General features: G+C 43.1%; 1 protein-coding gene across 2 annotated transcripts in view; it reads right to left on the minus strand.

Annotated features, from left to right (window-relative positions):
• Positions 1 to 21711, minus strand: part of SFMBT2 (Scm like with four mbt domains 2) — a 287695-nt gene that overhangs the window by 16985 nt on the left and 248999 nt on the right. For both annotated transcript variants that reach the window (XM_075599415.1, XM_075599414.1), the window contains 3 exons: positions 11928 to 12103; positions 6053 to 6222; positions 5453 to 5707 (listed from right to left, as the gene is read on the minus strand). In XM_075599415.1, the coding sequence (XP_075455530.1) occupies positions 5453 to 5707; positions 6053 to 6222; positions 11928 to 12103 (601 nt within the window). The remainder of the gene's footprint in view (positions 1 to 5452; positions 5708 to 6052; positions 6223 to 11927; positions 12104 to 21711) is intronic.

Below are 21711 nucleotides of genomic sequence, written 5' to 3' on the forward strand. Positions count from 1 at the left end.
TTGATATGAGCTTGGGAGTACAGCAGTATGTTTGATATGAGCTTGGGAGTGCAGCAGCAGTATGTTTGATATGAGCTTGGGAGTGCAGCAGCAGCATGTTTGATATGAGCTTGGGAGTACAGCAGTATGTTTGATATGAGCTTGGGAGTGCAGTAGCAGTATGTTTGATATGAGCTTGGGAGTGCAGTAGCAGTATGTTTGATATGAGCTTGGGAGTGCAGCAGTATGTTTGATATGAGCTTGGGAGTGCAGCAGCTGTATGTTTGATATGAGCTTGGGAGTGCAGCAGTATGTTTGATATGAGCTTGGGAGTGCAGCAGTATGTTTGATATGAGCTTGGGAGTGCAGCAGTATGTTTGATATAAGCTTGGGAGTACAGCAGCATGTTTGATATGAGCTTGGGAGTGCAGCAGTATGTTTGATATGAGCTTGGGAGTGCAGCAGCAGTATGTTTGATATGAGCTTGGGAGTGCAGCAGTATGTTTGATATGAGCTTGGGAGTGCAGCAGTATGTTTGATATGAGCTTGGGAGTGCAGCATTATGTTTGATATGACCTTGGGAGTGCAGCAGCATGTTTGATATGAGCTTGGGACTGCAGCAGTATGTTTGATATGAGCTTGGGAGTGCAGCAGCAGTATGTTTGATATGAGCTTGGGACTGCAGCAGTATGTTTGATATGAGCTTGGGAGTGCAGCAGCAGTATGTTTGATATGAGCTTGGGAGTGCAGCAGTATGTTTGATATGAGCTTGGGAGTGCAGCAGCAGTATGTTTGATATGAGCTTGGGAGTGCAGCAGTATGTTTGATATGAGCTTGGGAGTGCAGTAGCAGTATGTTTGATATGAGCTTGGGAGTGCAGCAGTATGTTTGATATGAGCTTGGGAGTGCAGCAGTATGTTTGATATGAGCTTGGGAGTGCAGCAGTATGTTTGATATGAGCTTGGGAGTGCAGCAGCATGTTTGATATGAGCTTGGGACTGCAGCAGTATGTTTGATATGAGCTTGGGAGTGCAGCAGCAGTATGTTTGATATGAGCTTGGGAGTGCAGCAGTATGTTTGATATGAGCTTGGGAGTGCAGCAGTATGTTTGATATGAGCTTGGGAGTGCAGCAGCATGTTTGATATGAGCTTGGGAGTGCAGCAGTATGTTTGATATGAGCTTGGGAGTGCAGCAGTATGTTTGATATGAGCTTGGGAGTACAGCAGTATGTTTGATATGAGCTTGGGAGTGCAGCAGTATGTTTGATATGAGCTTGGGACTGCAGCAGTATGTTTGATATGAGCTTGGGAGTACAGCAGTATGTTTGATATGAGCTTGGGAGTGCAGTAGCAGTATGTTTGATATTAGCTTGGGAGTGCAGCAGTATGTTTGATATGAGCTTGGGAGTGCAGCAGCAGTATGTTTGATATGAGCTTGGGAGTACAGCAGTATGTTTGATATGAGCCTGGGAGTGCAGCATTATGTTTGATATAAGCTTGGGAGTGCAGCAGTATGTTTGATATGAGCTTGGGAGTGCAGCAGTATGTTTGTTATGAGTTTGGGAGTGCAGCAGTATGTTTGATATAAGCTTGGGAGTGCAGCAGCATGTTTGTTATGAGTTTGGGAGTGCAGCAGTATGTTTGATATGAGCTTGGGAGTGCAGCAGTATGTTTGATATGAGCTTGGGAGTGCAGCAGTATGTTTGATATGAGCTTGGGAGTGCAGCTGTATGTTTGATATGAGCTTGGGAGTGCAGCAGCATGTTTGATATGAGCTTGGGAGTGCAGCAGTATGTTTGTTATGAGTTTGGGAGTGCAGCAGTATGTTTGATATGAGCTTGGGAGTGCAGCAGCATGTTTGATATGAGCTTGGGAGTGCAGCAGTATGTTTGTTATGAGTTTGGGAGTGCAGCAGTATGTTTGATATGAGCTTGGGAGTGCAGCAGTATGTTTGATATGAGCTTGGGAGTGCAGCAGTATGTTTGATCTGAGATTGGGGGTGCAGCAGCATGTTTGATATGAGCTTGGGAGTGCAGCAGTATGTTTGATATGAGCTTGGGAGTGCAGCAGTATGTTTGTTATGAGTTTGGGAGTGCAGCAGTATGTTTGATATGAGCTTGGGAGTGCAGCAGTATGTTTGATATGAGCTTGGGAGTGCAGCAGTATGTTTGTTATGAGTTTGGGAGTGCAGCTGTATGTTTGATATGAGCTTGGGAGTGCAGCAGTATGTTTGATATGAGCTTGGGAGTGCAGCAGCATGTTTGATATGAGCTTGGGAGTACAGCAGTATGTTTGATATGAGCTTGGGAGTGCAGCAGTATGTTTGATATAAGCTTGGGAGTGCAGTAGCAGTATGTTTGATATGAGCTTGGGAGTGCAGCAGCATGTTTGATATAAGCTTGGGAGTGCAGCAGTATGTTTGATATGAGCTTGGGAGTGCAGCAGTATGTTTGATATGAGCTTGGGAGTGCAGAAGTATGTTTGATATGAGCTTGGGAGTGCAGCAGCATGTTCGATATGAGCTTGGGAGTGCAGCAGTATGTTTGTTATGAGTTTGGGAGTGCAGCAGTATGTTCGAAATGAGCTTGGGAGTGCAGCAGTATGTTTGATATGAGCTTGGGAGTGCAGCAGCATGTTTGATATGAGCTTGGGAGTGCAGCAGTATGTTTGATATGAGCTTGGGAGTGCAGCAGTATGTTTGATATAAGCTTGGGAGTGCAGTAGCAGTATGTTTGATATGAGCTTGGGAGTGCAGCAGTATGTTTGATATGAGCTTGGGAGTGCAGCAGTATGTTTGATATGAGCTAGGGAGTGCAGCAGTATGTTTGATATGAGCTTGGGAGTGCAGCAGCATGTTTGATATGAGCTTGGGAGTGCAGCAGTATGTTTGATATGAGCTTGGGAGTGCAGCAGCAGTATGTTTGATATAAGCTTGGGAGTGCAGCAGTATGTTTGATATGAGCTTGGGAGTGCAGCAGTATGTTTGATATGAGCTTGGGAGTACAGCAGTATGTTTGATATGAGCTTGGGAGTGCAGCAGTATGTTTGATATAAGCTTGGGAGTGCAGTAGCAGTATGTTTGATATGAGCTTGGGAGTGCAGCAGTATGTTTGATATGAGCTTGGGAGTGCAGCAGTATGTTTGATATGAGCTTGGGAGTGCAGCAGTATGTTTGATATGAGCTTGGGAGTGCAGCAGCATGTTTGATATGAGCTTGGGAGTGCAGCAGTATGTTTGATATGAGCTTGGGAGTGCAGCAGCATGTTTGATATGAGCTTGGGAGTACAGCAGTATGTTTGATATGAGCTTGGGAGTGCAGCAGTATGTTTGATATAAGCTTGGGAGTGCAGTAGCAGTATGTTTGATATGAGCTTGGGAGTGCAGCAGCATGTTTGATATGAGCTTGGGAGTGCAGCAGTATGTTTGATATGAGCTTGGGAGTGCAGCAGTATGTTTGATATGAGCTTGGGAGTGCAGTAGCAGTATGTTTGATATGAGCTTGGGAGTGCAGCAGTATGTTTGATATGAGCTTGGGAGTGCAGAAGTATGTTTGATAAGAGCTTGGGAGTGCAGCAGCATGTTCGATATGAGCTTGGGAGTGCAGCAGTATGTTTGTTATGAGTTTGGGAGTGCAGCAGTATGTTTGATATGAGCTTGGGAGTGCAGCAGTATGTTTGATATGAGCTTGGGAGTGCAGCAGCATGTTTGATATGAGCTTGGGAGTACAGCAGTATGTTTGATATGAGCTTGGGAGTGCAGCAGTATGTTTGATATGAGCTTGGGAGTGCAGCAGCAGTATGTTTGATATGAGCTTGGGAGTACAGCAGTATGTTTGATATGAGCCTGGGAGTGCAGCATTATGTTTGATATAAGCTTGGGAGTGCAGCAGTATGTTTGATATGAGCTTGGGAGTGCAGCAGTATGTTTGTTATGAGTTTGGGAGTGCAGCAATATGTTTGATATGAGCTTGGGAGTGCAGCAGTATGTTTGATATGAGCTTGGGAGTGCAGTAGCAGTATGTTTGATATGAGCTTGGGAGTGCAGTAGCAGTATGTTTGATATGAGCTTGGGAGTGCAGCAGTATGTTTGATATAAGCTTGGGAGTGCAGCAGCATGTTTGTTATGAGTTTGGGAGTGCAGCAGTATGTTTGATATGAGCTTGGGAGTGCAGCAGTATGTTTGATATGAGCTTGGGAGTGCAGCAGTATGTTTGATATGAGCTTGGGAGTGCAGCAGTATGTTTGTTATGAGTTTGGGAGTGCAGCAGTATGTTTGATATGAGCTTGGGAGTGCAGCAGCATGTTTGATATGAGCTTGGGAGTGCAGCAGTATGTTTGTTATGAGTTTGGGAGTGCAGCAGTATGTTTGATATGAGCTTGGGAGTGCAGCAGTATGTTTGATATGAGCTTGGGAGTGCAGCAGTATGTTTGATCTGAGATTGGGGGTGCAGCAGCATGTTTGATATGAGCTTGGGAGTGCAGCAGTATGTTTGATATGAGCTTGGGAGTGCAGCAGTATGTTTGTTATGAGTTTGGGAGTGCAGCAGTATGTTTGATATGAGCTTGGGAGTGCAGCAGTATGTTTGATATGAGCTTGGGAGTGCAGCAGTATGTTTGTTTTGAGTTTGGGAGTGCAGCTGTATGTTTGATATGAGCTTGGGAGTGCAGCAGTATGTTTGATATGAGCTTGGGAGTGCAGCAGCATGTTTGATATGAGCTTGGGAGTACAGCAGTATGTTTGATATGAGCTTGGGAGTGCAGCAGTATGTTTGATATAAGCTTGGGAGTGCAGTAGCAGTATGTTTGATATGAGCTTGGGAGTGCAGCAGCATGTTTGATATAAGCTTGGGAGTGCAGCAGTATGTTTGATATGAGCTTGGGAGTGCAGCAGTATGTTTGATATGAGCTTGGGAGTGCAGAAGTATGTTTGATATGAGCTTGGGAGTGCAGCAGCATGTTCGATATGAGCTTGGGAGTGCAGCAGTATGTTTGTTATGAGTTTGGGAGTGCAGCAGTATGTTCGATATGAGCTTGGGAGTGCAGCAGTATGTTTGATATGAGCTTGGGAGTGCAGCAGCATGTTTGATATGAGCTTGGGAGTACAGCAGTATGTTTGATATGAGCTTGGGAGTGCAGCAGTATGTTTGATATAAGCTTGGGAGTGCAGTAGCAGTATGTTTGATATGAGCTTGGGAGTGCAGCAGTATGTTTGATATGAGCTTGGGAGTGCAGCAGTATGTTTGATATGAGCTTGGGAGTGCAGCAGTATGTTTGATATAAGCTTGGGAGTGCAGTAGCAGTATGTTTGATATGAGCTTGGGAGTGCAGCAGTATGTTTGATATGAGCTTGGGAGTGCAGCAGTATGTTTGATATGAGCCTGGGAGTGCAGCAGTGTGTTTGATATGAGCTTGGGAGTGCAGCAGTATGTTTGATATGATCATTTGAAAACGGAAGAACACAGAAAAGCACTTACATTCTTCCCAGCGGTGCTTTTCTCTCCCTCTATGCAGGAGAGGGAGCGTGTTTTACGCTCTCGCCGTGCCCTTTCTACAGGAGGTGGCCGGTCAGACTCCATGCTGCCCCGCAGTGTTACTGCTCTCCTTGGCCTTATGGAAGGCACTTCTGCTGAAGAAGTGTCCGTCTGATCATCACGCAGTTCAGAACTCGTTTCTTCACTTCCTGTTTCATCCTCCATGGCATCTTCTTCTTCCTCCTCGTCCTCACTTTCCTGTCATTGGATTATACATTTTAGTGTCAATCATGTATTCCAGGGGTGCTCAACTCCAGTCCTCCCCCGCCTTCCAACACCCCAACAGGTCAGATTTTCAGGATATCCCTCAGTCGAAGACTGCGCCTCTGATTGAGCCACCTGTGCTGAAGCTGTGAGATTCATCATTTGTTACAACTTACATTACAATGTACATGACATTAATGCCTGCTTAGAAATGGCCTGGTTAAATAGCGTAGAGTTATCAAACGCTTAAGTCATTTGAAATACGGTATAATACAAATGTGGGAAAGAGAGTAAAGGTGATATTAAAGTGAATAAGCAACACAACGGAGATAAAAATACCTCCGCCGACCCCACTGGCGTGAGATCCACTGTAGACGATCGCCTTTTCTTCTGCACAAAAATGGATTTTCTCCTCTTCCTACGTCTTGCCGGCTTGGCTTGTACATTCTCGATAGCGTGTTCTCCGATTGGCGGCTTAATTATTTTTTTCCTCTTTCCATAATAGTAAGCTAAAATTGTAAGTTGTGAAGTAGAGATTTAATATACATGCAAATAAAATCGAAGTGATAAAAAAAAAATGTGATAAAAGCAGTTAGATCATTTAAAAAAAAAAAATAAATAATAACGAATAAATAAAATGAAGTGCAAATCTGGAATAGCCCAACAACGTTTTGGGAACAATGAGACTTCATTAGCTAAACCAGTTACCAATAAAGAACTAATCATTTTAATACTATCATATACACTGTATACCAGGTTTAAAACACTCTGGTTCTAAAAGAGCCTGAGATGCACTGCAGACCTGTTCAGCAATTTACAGTAGACGATATTAGGCCGCGTTCATGTTTAGTGCTTGCGGGCGGAGGCGCGCTAAGGCGCACTTCCGCTCGGCACTGAGCCCCTACAGCCGCAATGAGAGCGGCTTTAGTAGGGGCTCGGAAATTTTTAAATCTTCGCGCTTGCCGGAGCGCAGGGCCGGTCACGTGAGCGGTTCGCCCAATGAGGGCGAACCAGCTCCGTGACGTCACTGGCCCGCCCGCCGACACGCCCACGGACGGCGCGCTGTCTAAGGCCAGGGAAAGCACCCGCTTTCCCTCAGCCTCAGCGTGCCTCCGCACGCCAGCAAGAACCATGGACGAAGCCTTAGGCTGAAAATATTGCCAGAAGCTGCAGTTCTAGAGAAGCCATTTAAATTGTTCTCCGAACCTATTGAGGTTCACAGGGGAAACACACAAACTTTACAGTGTGATGTGGGCCTGTCCAATATTGATGGATTAGTGCCTGTAAAAATGTGCATGTCTCGGTGAAACAATGTGTAATCGGGAGATCTGTTGGATGTTTTAGATGTCCTTGGATTTGGGTGATGCATAATGTTAATTTGCATAAAACACAAATCAGGAATGCAGTATTGTAACCAGCTAGAATGCTACATATTTCTATTCGCTCCCTTGATTTGACGATATCTATAACTCTCACAGCTGTGTGACAGCTGTCAGCATTTAACCCGCCACTGAACTCAAGCAGCTATTTAAAATGTGCTAATTGCGCAAAATCCATGGGGGAGCTTAACCATCATTTTAAATGCACTTCGAGAAGATTTATTTATTTATTAATTTATCAAATGTTTTACCAGGAAGTATTACATTGAGAGTTACCTCTCATTTTCAAGTATGTCCTGGGCACAGAGTTATGATGACAATTAATACATGGTTACAAATACATAGTTACATAAGTGGACAGGGTATACATTACAGCTCAACCCCCATATAACGCTGTGTCCAAAGAATCACATCGTGATATAAGCGGATCGCGGTAGAAATAATGTACAATTGTATGCATTGTACAATAAAGTATTTAAGATACCAATAATCGTGTTGTAAAGTATTCATAAATAAGAAAATTGGGAGCCATGCTTACATCGCGCTATAAGCGGATTTGTGTTGTAACGGATCGCGTTATAACAGGTTTGAGCTGTATATACAAGACATTGCATGCACATTTAAAGATATTATATACTATAGGCGTATGCAACAGTTACAGATCAGGGTAAAATGTGAGACAGCTTTAGTTTTTAAAGAACTTAAACTGGTGGTTGATGTGAGAGTCTCCGGTAGGTTGTTCCAGTTTTGGGGTGCACGGTAAGAGAAGGAGGAGCGACCGGATACTTTGCTGAACCGTGGAACCATGAACAGTCATTTGGAGTCAGATCTCAGATGATAAGTGCTGCATGTGGTAGGGGTGAGGAGCTTGTTCAGATAGGCAGGTAGCTTGCCCAGAAAGTATTTGAAGGCAAGACAGGAAAGGTGAATGCGCCTAGACTCGAGTGATGACCAATCCAGTTCTTTGAGCATTTTGCAATGATGTGTGGTGTAGTTGCTTTGGAGAACAAAACGGCATATTGAGTTGTAGAGGGTATCAAGTTTGCTAAGGTGAATTTGGGGTGCCGTGCCATATAATATGTCCCCATAGTCGATAATTGGCATTAGCATCTGCTGTGCGATATGCTTTCTGACCAGCGGACTTTGGGAGGATTTGTTCCTGTAAAGTACCCCTAGTTTGGCATAGGTTTTGATGATGCATCAGGGAAAATTTGTAGCACAAAGTATGCACATTTTGTCATTTTCATCTTGCTTTTCTTTGGCATCAACGTAACAAGGTATTTGCTCCACGGTTTGCACCATGTGCATGATAGGGTTGCCAGGTGTCTAGTATTGAACCGGACTGTCTGGTATTTGGACACTGTCCATTAAAAGTTAGAAGTAATACTGGACATGTATGTGTATACCGGTATTACCTCTCTGGACACAGTGACCTGTCCGCATGGGGGGCTGCGGGATTTCCCCCGAGCGGGGAGAGAGCATGGCTGTTTCTATGGGGGCTGGGCGGCTTACTCCATCCTGATTGGCTGAATAACCCAGCAGCCAATCAGGAGGACGTGTCAGGAGCCTGGGGGTGGCACCAAGGAGAGGAGGAAACAGCACACTGTGGAGAGAGGTGTGTGTGCTGAATGCACCGCACCTTTCACAACTGTGTCCATTATTTTTGGAGAAGCTACCTGGCAGCCCTGGGTGCATCTTGTGATTTAGGACGTGTCAATAGGTGGAGTAACATGACGTACAGATTGAGATTTATCAAATTTTGGCTACTATTATTTATTTATAAATTGCCAGTGCATTCTGCAGTGCTGTGCAATGGGGGAACGGCAGCTACATCAACAGAATGACATACAAAATGAGAACAAATGTCAGAGGTAGGATTTTAAATTTAATTCGAGAGGATATGGGATAACCACTGTAGTGATTTGCAGAATGAAGCAGCAGACGAAGAATGGCGAGTGGTAGATGCATCTGGTAGCAGCATTTTGGATGGACTGGAGTGGAGACAGTCGGATGAGGGGAATTCCAACTAAGAGTCGGTTGCAATAGCCGAGGCGGGACATGATAGAGTGAATTAAAATGTTGGTTGCATCTCGAGTGATAAAAAGGCTTATTCTAGCAATATTTCGTAGGTGGAGGAGGTAGGACTTCATGTCAGGAATGAGAGGGTCCAGTCAATGATGGGGTAACAGTAGCGATTGGGGCAAGAGGTAGCGATTGGATGGGATATTAATGCAGGAAACCTATCCAGGGGAACAGAAGACAGCTTAAATAGGAAAAAGATGAATGCAGCAGAAGGTGGTGCACAGGAAGAAAGGAAGGATTAGGAAAAGAAGTAACAAAAGCTATTGGGCAATGTGTATAAATGCTCACAGTTTGGGGAATAAAATCACATAACTAACTGCAATAATGATAAGGGACGACCTGGGTATTGTGGCTATTACTGTGACAATGAATATGAGGACTGGGACATAACTATACCAAATGACCCTTACTCATGAGCAGATAAGCACTGAAGTATTGTACTATATGTTGGCCATTTTGTATGTTGCGTTGGCCTTTCTGTTATTGTTTGTATAACTATACCAGGTTACACTATATTTAGGAAGGGGAGAAGTAGAGCCCTTTTCTGTGAACAACATAAAGGTGGGTTCAGTACAAGGTACTGGAGAAAAGACAGTCACTTTAGGTGACCTTAGAAAATGGTGAGAAGGCTGTCATTCAGACTGGGGTGGTCTACGAATCTCCAGGACAAGAGAAGGAATTGGATGGGGTAATAATAGAGGACACCACTGAGGTGGCAATTAAAGGAGAGGTAATCATTATGGGAGACTTCAATCTGATGTGTACTGACGTGTCTTCTGCAGGTTCATCCAGAAGAAGGGAGATCCTGGATTCCTTGTAAGGGGCATCTCTCCAGCAATTGGTAAGAGAGCCAACTCGCAATAAAGAAATCCTGATCATAATACTTACCGATGGGGACAGTGTCAGATGTATTTCTGGGTAAGAACTTGAGTTCCAGTGATCATCAAGCAGTGTGGTTTAGTCTAAATACAGAGGCTGAGACATACCACATACAAAACTAAGGTTTTAGATTTTAGGATGGGCTGACATTTCAGATATGCGAAATTATTTAAAGACTTTTTTTTGGCAGGGTGGAGGTACAGTATGAGTGGAGTGCTGGTAAAAACTAAAAGATGCACCTTTTTTAGGTATAGAAGTAAAAGGAGAAAAACAAAAGCTGAACGGTAAGACTAAAGACAGAAGGGAATAGTCTTGTTGAAGAAGAAAAAGTTATAGCAGCCCACACTAACAATTATTTTTGCTCAGTATTCACAGCTGAAGGTGACGAGGGACCACAGTTGGGTAATAGAAATATACATGGAAAGGAGTCGGACACAAGTCCATTTACAGAGGAGAAGGTCCTACTAGAACTTTCAAAACTGAAATGGACAAGACAATGGGGCTGGAGCTTAGGGGGAAAGGGGAAAGAGTTTAGGGGTCTGCTGCCAATATCATTAAAAGATCTATTTAACCACATGACTGGAGAAGAGCCAGCGTAGTCCCACTTCACAAAAATGGAAGTAGGGGAGAAGCAAGTAACTACAGGCCAGTGAGTCTGGTGTCAGTAGTGGGGAAATTAATGGAAACATTGCTGAAAGATGGAAAGTCCAACAACCTAGAAAATCCCCGCCAGTATGGGTCTACTGGGGGGACATCATGACAAACAAATTATCTAAGGTAATATATCAGGGTGGAGCAAGATGTAGCTTACCTAGATTTTAGTAAGGCCTTTGACACTGTACAACATGGAAGTCTGATAAACAAATTGTAATACTTGGAGTATAATCCCAAGGTGGTAGAATGTATAAGACATTGGTTGAAGGACAGGCGACAGAGAGTTGTGGTTTGGAAAGGAAAGTATGCCTTTTTGCACATGACACACAGATCGGGGTTAACACTCCAGGGGGGTAAACCAAATAACTAATGATTTAGGTAGATTGGTGGAATGGTCAAGACTGTGGAAACTACAATTGAATGTTAAAAGTGTAAAATCCTACACTTCGGTCACAAAAATCCAAAGGCAGAATACAGGATTAATAGCACTATAATGTCAACTGTAAAGGAAAGGGACCTGGGAGTCATTATTGTGACTTAAAAGGACTGTAGTTGAGCAATGTAACAATGCCATGCAGAAAGCCAGAAGGATGTTATGTTGTATACCAAGAGGTATTAGCAGCAGAAAGAGATGCCAAGTGGTGATGCCACTTTATAGACCATTGGTGAGACCTCAGCTAGTGCACTGTGTTCAGTTCTGCAGACCATATCTCCATATCTCCGGAAGGATGTAAATAAATGGGAGATTGTGCAAAAAAAATGGGGGGGCTCCTAAAATGGTGCATGATCTACAGCATAAGACTTAACAGACATGTTAGGGGCTAATAGAGGAAGGGAATTCAAATATACTTGAGGCAGACATACGACTATCCTAAATTCGAAAGAAATCCAAGGATCAAATTGGGTGTGAGGTTATAAAGCAGATAGGAAAATGGACCGGCACGTTGGGTCAAGTGCTTCTTACCTGCCATCAAATTCTATGTTTCTATGAAGTCTGCATAAAGTAGCAATATATTGTTTATTTTTTTTATATGTATTTTTTTTTTTATAACAAGGTTTGAAGTAGAGGTCTCCGAAGCTGAACCATGCTGATTTCAGCCCCAGAGATCCCCTACTTCCCACGTAGGGGGGGAAATATATATATATTTTTTTTTTAAAAGGCAATGCTCCTTTAAACAAGAACGATTTCTATTATTGCAGAAGTTCTGTGCGGCACTTACTGTATTTGGTTTTTGTATGAACCGAACAGTTCTCTGGGCACATTTCAGTGATCAGCATTGGACTAAACAGATTAGGGCAGCACTCCAGTTTCGCACAGACTCGTCGGCAAAAGTCCGCTACTTGATCTGAAGTTCTGACAATCTTTACCGTCGCCCTGTAAGTTTTTCCTTTGTATCTGCAATAAAACATGGCACAAATTAAATGCTGCACACATTCCCAAAAGAGGCACCTCTGCGGAGCTCCCTTGAGACCCATATTTATGTGGCTGGGACTTCACATAATTGGCAATTATACCCCAGAGTAGGTCACTAAGCAGCTTTTGAGATATCACATATGGCTACATAAGTAATAAGGCACTGCAGAAGTTCTGCAATACTAACACAGGGATCCTTTTACAATCTGCTAGTTACCACTTTCTGATTGCAGCAAATATATTACAAAATCAACAACCTTCTCTAGTATTATAAATGTCACCTTTCCGATATTGCAGCACAGGCTCCACAAATACAGCAGGCATATAATCTGTAGGCTTGCTATATACAGATATTTGGTAATTTTGGGGGGGAAAAAAGATGATTTGTAAAGAATATTAATGTATTGAACCAAATAAGATGACAGATTCAACTGTGCAGAAAATTCTTATTAGTGTTATCTTGTGTTATTACTTTTTAGCGCCTTAGTTCTGCACCATATCTTATACAAGGACTTGGTAATAGATATACCAAATGTTAAAGTGCAATCCACCCTTTAATTTTCCGGTATTACTTCCTGTTATAAAAAGGATTTAAAGTGTCATCCAATAGAATTCCACAGGCGATGATGTTGCAGCTTCCTATTGGCCCGAGATTTTTGCAGCTATTCTGTTTCCCCTTGAGGGAGATTTAAACTCGGAAAGTTCACTGATAAGTATCTCTTAACTGAGGGTCAGAGTGGAAAAGCGGCACCTTTAATGATATTGTTCCTTTTTGCTTAAGGTGTGGTTCCTCGTACTCGTACCAGTCCTACGTCCTGTGGCAACATCCTCTACACATTGTATCATGAAACAAAGATATATAAAATGTGTGTCTAAAAGGCGAACTCCCTGATATGTACTGAATATATCAGGAGTGGCTAACCCCTGTCCTCAAGAGCTACCAACAAGACAGGTTTTCAGGATATCCCTGCTTCAGCACAGGTGGCTCAATCAGTGACTGATTGAGCCACCTGTGCTGAAGCAGGGATATCCTGAAAACCTGACCTGTTGGTAGCTCTCGAGGACTGGAGCTAGCCACCCCTCGTATATACCATACACGCAGCCTTCATTACGGTCCATTACAGTGTGAGGAAAAAAACCGCAGAAACTATAAAGTTGCGTTAATTTGCGAGTCAAAAAACAGTTCTCAGCAAACACTCATTTATGCTGCAACAAAGATTTTACAGCAAGAAATTTTGTTTAAAAAAAAAAAAAAAGTAGTGAGGGACTTGGCAAAATGTTAAAAAAAATAAAAATACAAAAACGGAAAAGAATAAAAAAAAATGCCTGGTACTGAGAATGAGAGTGGAATGTACCTGTAAAATTACTATATGTTTATACAGTGTGTGTGTGTGTGTGTGTGTGTGTGTGTGTGTGTGTGTGTGTGTGTGTGTGTGTGTGTGTGTGTGTGTGTGTGATGATAGGGTCGATGCTCAGCTGCATACAAGAGAGCGCATGTTTGATTTTAAGCATGGACATATTCATAAGTTATAAACAGAAGGCACATTGGCAGGCAGCAGTGTTTACTCTCCACTAATTATAGTTAATCAAATGAAATATTCTCTCTGTATGTTTTAATCATGTCTCCGTATTGCATTAGCCAGGTTCATGTTTAAAAAGTAATTGCTTTTGCTTTGTGCCTCTTGTGAAATTCAACTTGAATTAGTTCCAAGCCGTAACGTTACCTTAGCCAACTGTATTGTGTAATGCACCGGCCCAGCAGTGTTTATTGGGCCCATTATCATCGCAAATAACATCAAGTGTGATTCTGCAAAATGTTCTGCATCGGTAATTCAATTGTGGGAATTGGGCACGTGTCAAATAATAGGATCGGGTGTAAAAGTATCGCTGAAAGTTGTATCATTTCTTTCTCTGTTTTTCTTCTTCTTCTGCATTTAGCTGTCCCAACGGGGAGACGCAGCAGCTGATGCATAAAGCTAATAAATAAGACGTCCGTAAGGACACGGGGGCCTACGTATCACCAGGTGTATCAAAGAAGATCACATTGATATCAAAAGGATTATTTTCTTTGATATACAGGATCTACTAGAAATGTCTTTGCCCAGAATTGCACTCCTTTTGCCTTGATACAAAGACCCCTGTGGTTGTCAGACCTTTAGCACCTGTATTTCATTTAAATTTCTAAACAAACAAAAAAATGGGTTATCTAAATATATGACTATATTTAGAAGACAACCTCAACACCCCACTGCCATTGTGTCTCGCAGCGAAACGGAGAATGATATCTTAAGGATACAATTCCTTTGTGTCTACTGCAGGTTTGGGCTGAAAGCAGCACTTTTTGAGTAACTTTAGTTGAGGACTTGCATAACTTCACAGTTGCTTCCCTGAACCGTACTGAATGTGGTCGGCGCCGAAAAATAATAAATAACAACATTTACATAAAAGCGCGAGGTAAAGAAAGGAGAAGATCATTCCTTACTTCTTTCTGAAAAGCAGTCATCTTCATCAAAACACATTCACAGCTAATTTCATACTACGAAGTAGCAACCAGCACAAAACTTCAAAGGAAGTAGAATATGGGAAGGTTTCGTTGTGTTCAGCTTCTATGGTTTTTGTGATGTTCAACTACACTTTTCTAGATGGTTGTTAGACCATTCAAAGGCCAACATGTTGGTCCATTAACACCTTCAGTGCCAGAGGCGGGTTAAATCCAAACATGCAACAAACCTCAACATGGATTTTCTGAAAATCCTGTAAGCCATTAATACAGCCCTGAGACGCTGCATTTGAGGGCTCAGTGTGTCAGTCAGAATTGCATATGCTGAAACCAGAGTATAACGCAGTGGGATCAGATGTTTTAAAGGTAAAAAATAATCTTAATTGGAGGCATGCAGATTTCTGGTCTTGTGGTATAAATGCTAATTTAATTGCAAAAATAAGATTATCCTGCAAAACCATTCATACCAGTGATATAATGGAAATGGTCTCTGCTCAGTGATATCAATGATATAATCATATCATAAATGATACAGTGAATACATTGGTGATGCAAATTAATAGAAAACAGAAATCATCAAACAGAGAAAGCAGCTTTAATTCTAAATCTGCAAACTCTGGTCAGTTAACTAGCAGGAAGCTCTAAATCACATCTTCTGGCGATCTCACATCTTCTGGCGATCAATTACTTCAAAAGAGACAGAAGCTGAACATCTGAGTATCTGCTGTCCACACTAAACGTGGACAATTAAAACATTAAATGTCGTTTTCCTCGGTGACTGCTAGATTATCTTACAAAATTAAATCAAAAGGGACATCAACAATCCCTGCTCACTGGAGTTATTTAAAACACAGCAACAACAAGGAAGCATGATGTCAATGACGTCCTCAGTGGGATTACTACGAGATGTTCAGAAAGAGGTGGCATCCTGTAATTATTCCAGGACACAGTATATAGTTTCACTTCCGAATATTAACCAGCTCAAAAATCTACTGAATTAAAGCAGCTCTCGGGCACTTCTGAACTGTAGCATTTAAAGCAGCTACACTATCCCGGTTGATAAAACAATACAGTACAAATATTAAAAATGTAAAGAGAAAAAAAATGAAATTAATATTAAAATCTCGTAATGGGTGACGCCATATTAATATACACTGTATTATACCTGGTCCAGGTGTATGGTGAGGAAAGGACAACTGGTCCTGAAACCCTTTACATTTATGCCTGCTCTTATGATTTGAAGTTTACTTACATTCAAGGCTCCTGTGTACTAGTTCCACTGCAAAAACTTCCTAATGATAGAGTTGTCAGATTATATTACAACAACTGTTGGGAGATAGTTGTAGGTATAAAGAGGTGTGGCAAACTTCCAATAAGTGACTTAGATTTATTACAGGCAGCAGTGAGCCGTTGCTGTGAACACGACAATTTGTGGTGATGATAGCTATTGGACACAGACAACGTTTTCTTCCTTATATGTGTAGCCTAGTTCTCTGGCTATCATCTTTTCTTTGGCCCTAACAGTATAAGTCCTGTTAGGCACAGGCAATGTGGGGGATAAGCGCTCTCATGGAGGCCTAGCTTGCTGTTGCAGCCTGGATACACTATTGCTGTATCCAGGGGCAGGCCTAACAACAACCAGAGAGTGTCATCCCTGGGGAGGGTACTGGCTGGGTCACATGCCCATGATGTGATGCCTGTCAGTATCGGACCTGCCCTGTTATGGGGCAGGGTTACAAGCCCCTCCCCTGGGGTATAAAACAGACACGCTCCCAGAAGTGAGGAGCTCTCGTCCCTCCCCCTGTGGAGTGGAAGCACTTACCCTTTATCCCATCAGGGGGTAAAGGAGCCGAGAAGGGGCCTGCAGGGCCTCAAGCCCTGTGTGTACTACTTCAGGGACTGAGCCTGCTATAACTGTATGTGTGCAGCAAATAAAGATCCAGTTGAATATATCTGTTGTGGGCTGCTTGAATGGAACACCACATGGGTTGCCAGTGAGGACCATCCTGGCTGAACCAGGATCCTCACCGGCTGCAGGCGCTGCAGAAGAATCATCACTGAGAGCCTGTCCTGATGTCTCCACATGCCATTGGGGAGTTCTCAGGCCTTCTGTTCAACCTCCCAGGTATGCACCAGCACCAGAAACACTGGTAGCTAGATGATCTCACTTACAGGGGCCTATGCAGTAAGCGTTCATAAGCCACTTATCAAGCACTTATCGCCCAAAATGCCTATTGCTATTCAGTAAGCAGTGATAAGTGGGTGATTGAACGCTCCCAAAAAAATTGCTCATAAAAAAAGTCACAGAGGCAGCGGTGATAAGCCACTTATCGCCGGTTTTCGGCATGTTCATAAACTCGCGCAATTCTAGTAGCAGTGATTTGGCTATGAACGCCTATCACCGCTCTAGAATGGTGATTTTATCACAAAATCCTCACGCCAGAAAAAGTTGGCGTAAAGGTGTTGGAAACCTGCAGAGAAGCGGCGAGATGGGACTTAGAAAAAAAATGCATTTTTCCTGCATAGGATTGATGCCGGGAATCTCTGGAGCTGATATATATTAATATTAACACCAGAGACCTCTGGCATGAATGCTATGGAATAAAAATGCATTTACAGTACAGTAAACTTCATTACCATAGCGGATAGCCTCAGGGACCCCCTATTTCCCGAGATACAGGCCCCGTTATGGGGTGCCGGTATCTCCTATGCACTTAAATGTCCGCGTCACGTGACCGTGGGAATAAAATGCATAAGAGATACCGGCACCCCATAACGGGGCCTGTATCTCTGGAAGTAGGGGGTTCCTGAGGCTGAAATCAATGCGGTTCAGCTCAGGAAACACCCTGCCCATCTAAACTATTAACAAAATCAAAATGTATACACATACATTTCGGGCGAGATTTGCACAGGGAGAGACGGCTCTCTGCAGCAGATACAACTCGCCGGGAAAGGCCTTTTCAGAGGGTCGTTCATCATATCACCGGCTAATCGCCCGTTTTGTGAATTTTGCTATGACAGGTAATGAAAGCTTTCTGATACCGTGATAGCAACGCTCATAAAAACGGTAATTTAAATGACTTGGTGATTTTTTTAATGAACCTTTAGTTAGTGCATAGGCCCCTAAGGATGGGGGAATAGGCGCTACATATGAAAGATAAGAGGTGTGACTATGTCACGGAGACCAAACATGTAAAGACCATATTGAGAGATCATATTAAGATAGGATAGCTGCGTATGTCGTTTTCCGGAGGAACAGGATAACCTCAGCAGAAAGGATTCCATCCAGAGAGGAAGAAGGCACATGTACATCTTTGAAAGCACGGAGAACAAGTCACCATCATGGAAAAACACATGCCATGTTTGATGGGAAATACCATATGTCTGTTAGATGTAAGTAATACTCGGGAATAATAAATGTTTTTTTTTAATGTGACAAAATTGAATGCCGAATTTTCATATCCAGGAAAAAAGATATGATGATTACATGATGATCAAAACACTTTGACGAAAGTTTACAGTGATTATATGCTATGAGAGAATATTAATACAGTTTAACTTTATCATAAACATGAATCCATAAATATGAATCCATATATGTGTGTTGTTCATATATAAATCTATTCTCTTAAATTCAATGTAAATATCTACCATTATTCTTGGTATAGTGCTATATAAGCATTTTTATGGGTTAAAGCAATGCGTGAATGCCAATATTTGGTTAAAACCAATCAAATCAGAATTCTTTATCTGAAGCATTATCATTGTTTGGGCAAAGGGAACTCACATTAGGTTGTCATATTGTAACAGTAACAATCTCATACTAGATTTTATCAATAAATAAAATAGTACATAAAATACTGCAGACACAAATGGATGCAGGACATTGGTTAACAGAACATGGATGGTGTCCGCAGCAGTGCATACCAAGGAATTAAGAGAAAGGGTCTCTGGAGTGCAGAGAGGACTATATTTAGCATGCAGGCAGTTGCTGGATGAGAACACTGTCGGACCAAATTAACAGAGAGCTTAATTGAGGGCTTCATTACAAATACTCAGTGAAATGTATGAATGCAAATAAAAGTAATCGGAACCATTTTGCTGCCGAAGGCGCCTGCAACACATCGTTCTGCCTTTTCCAGGATGAAATAGAGAAGCAAAAAAAAAAAGGTTTCTTTTCCGCAGTATTCCCAACCTCTACATTCATACATATTCAATAATCAATGTTTAATGCACTGATGGGGGGGGGGGGGGGGATATTGTAGGAGCTGCGAGTTTGTCATTACCAACCCGCGCGGTTTGACATGGTCATACAGATGTAGCAAGACTTACTGTTCTTGGGGAAGCGGACCAACCACAGGAAACTGTGGCTCGACTGTAGCCCAAAAACCATACGTTTGTGGTCCATGAGGATTAACACTGCGGAGGTCCGTGCTTCTGAATGGGACCCCCGCAGTGTTAATCCTTCACTTGATGGATGAGAGAGCCAATATTAACCTTTTAGATGGGCTGCGCAGCTGTCTCTCCATCTGCAGCCATCTCCGTCTCTGTGCCCATCTGCAGCGTCTTCCCACAGCGCGGAAGGCAAGATGCAGGGCTTGGCAACCTCCTGGATGACGTAAATGCCCTTATATGGGCCTCTACAAGTGATGTACCGGGTACCCGGAAATTACCCGGTACTCGGCCATATACAGCTCAACCTCGTTATAACGCAATCCGTTACAACGCGGAGCCGCTTATAACGCGATGCACGCGTGGCTCCCAATTTTCGTATTTATGAATACTTTACAGCACGATTATTGGTATCTTAAATACTTTATTGTACAATGCATACAATTGTACATTAATTCTAACGCGATCTGCGTATAACGCGATGTGATTTTTTGGACCCCAAGCACAGCGTTATAAGGGAGTTGAGCTGTATATATAAGTGCCCTGAAATTACCCGGAACTGGCCCAGGGTGCTGGGACCCGGTGCCGGGTATTTCCGTCCTGCTCTGCTCCCTCAGTCCTCCTCTTGGAGAACGGCAGGAGCACGGCAGCAGAAGAGACTGACCTGCAGCCGGCGGTGGAGGGTGAGGAGTACCAGGGCGACATCTTGGTGGCGGTGGGAGTAGTGAAAGACATCCTTCAGCCGGTCGGAGCAGAGGAACGTGTGAACGGAGCTGGAGCATTACTAGAGGACAGCAGGGGAGGAGCTGGGCTGTAGCAGCAGCAAACACAGGAAGTTGGAAGACTCCTGGGACGGACCGCAGGGGTGAGCTTCTCCCCGGGTGTCCTCTAGTAACACTCCTGCTCCAGTCATATGTTCTTCTGTTCCCACCACCACTGGCTGAAGGCTGTCTTCCTCTGCTTCCACCGGCTGAAGGATGTCTTCATCTGCTCCGCCAGCCGGCTGCTGGATGTCGCCATCACCCTCCTCAACCTCCGTCGCTGGCTGCAAGTACGTCAAAACTACGCGGCCGGGTACCCGATTCCTGGCCGGGTTAAAAAAAAGAACTGTCCGGTCCCCTTTGTGATGTAGATGACCGAATCATGGCCATATAGCCTCCCCCTCATGATGTAGAGACCAATATTGGGACATCTCAGGTATCCAAGGGGTTACCAAGCCCTGCATCTTACCTTCTGCGCTGCGGCAAGACGCTACAGACATGCAGACGTGGACGGAGACGGCTGCAGATGGAGAGACGGCTGCGCAGCTCATCTAAAAGGTTAGTATCAATTTTCTCTCACCCAAAAGGAGTAATGCTGTGGGGGTCCCATTCAGAAGCTCCCCACAAAGCTAATCCTCTCGGGCCACTTATGTTTCTCAGCCTGTTGCGGCCACTCAGCCGTGCTACAGCCACGGGTGAACGCGGCACTGAGAACAGTAAGCTTTGTCACATCTGTAAGTACAGGAGCGGATGAAACCTAGCCAAAAATCTGTATTCTGTATTGCACAGTTTAAACCGTGTCAATACAATTAATAAATAAATAAAGTGATGTGCAGGTGGCATTCGTCCAAGAGGTCTTAAGGAGCACAGTGAAATCATGACCATTATAGCATTATAACTGCAAGCAGAGGATTACAGATAAGCAAATGACAGATAAGATACTTAAGTCCCATTAAGGGATATGGTCCAGAAACAGCTTTAAGAGAATAGCATTAGTAGCTGTACTCAGCACGGTCATTAAAAACAGGTCACGCCCAATTAGCTTCATTACTTTGTTTGACACATTTGGACCACGGTAGTGGAGCAGATGTGATTTACTTTGCGAAGGTGTTTAAGTCAGTAACCATTTTATTCCGATCGGCGACAATGAAAATGTGGAATCTGCTCTCCGCAGAGACAACACCGGCAGATAGAATGGTTACTATGTGTAAGAGATTGGAGACATATTTACTAAGCAGAGGTTCCGCACTCCTTCCAACCATCAGAGGCTACCTTAGGGCTCCTTCACAGGAATTAATCTTACAGAGTCTACTGGCGCCAGAAGGCGGTGTATGGAAATACCCTTAATATCCTGCTTCACGAGAAGATGTAAAGGAATATGCAAAGCAGGTTAAAATGTAAAGCAGGTTATTGATCCAGAGAGAGATCTGATCCTTCCTGCAGTCAGGAAGTAATTGATGTACTACAATAAAAAAAGAAAAAACCCCAATGCACATCCAACATGACAAATTATTTAGTTCATTACTATATGCGTTTTCTATATTCATTTATTGTTCAATCCTTTGGCCAAAAATATGTCCAGCCTGCAGCCACGGCAAGGCATGACCCATCAGCAGGTCCAACACTACCAATGTTATACAGTGTCTTTTGTACACATATATGATATTGTAGGTCTGGGTTTTGAGTTTGCTAAGATTGTGGATGTCTAATACCATCCCTTTTGCAATTTATTCTTGACATGTTCCGCCTTAGATGGTTATCTTGCTTTTTTTTTTTACATCTGTGTTAAGCTCGTGGAATCTGTGTAAATCAGTATCGCTGACCTGGGGCAGAGAGCAGAGCTCTCGAAAGCTTGTCTTATAATATCTATTGTGAGTCCAAATAAAAAAGGTATTACTTAATCCTGCAGCACTCATTTACTCTGCACTATCGCTACT

The sequence above is a fragment of the Ascaphus truei genome, chromosome 5 (genome assembly GCF_040206685.1).
Source record: "Ascaphus truei isolate aAscTru1 chromosome 5, aAscTru1.hap1, whole genome shotgun sequence".
Taxonomy (NCBI): Eukaryota; Metazoa; Chordata; class Amphibia; order Anura; family Ascaphidae; genus Ascaphus; species Ascaphus truei.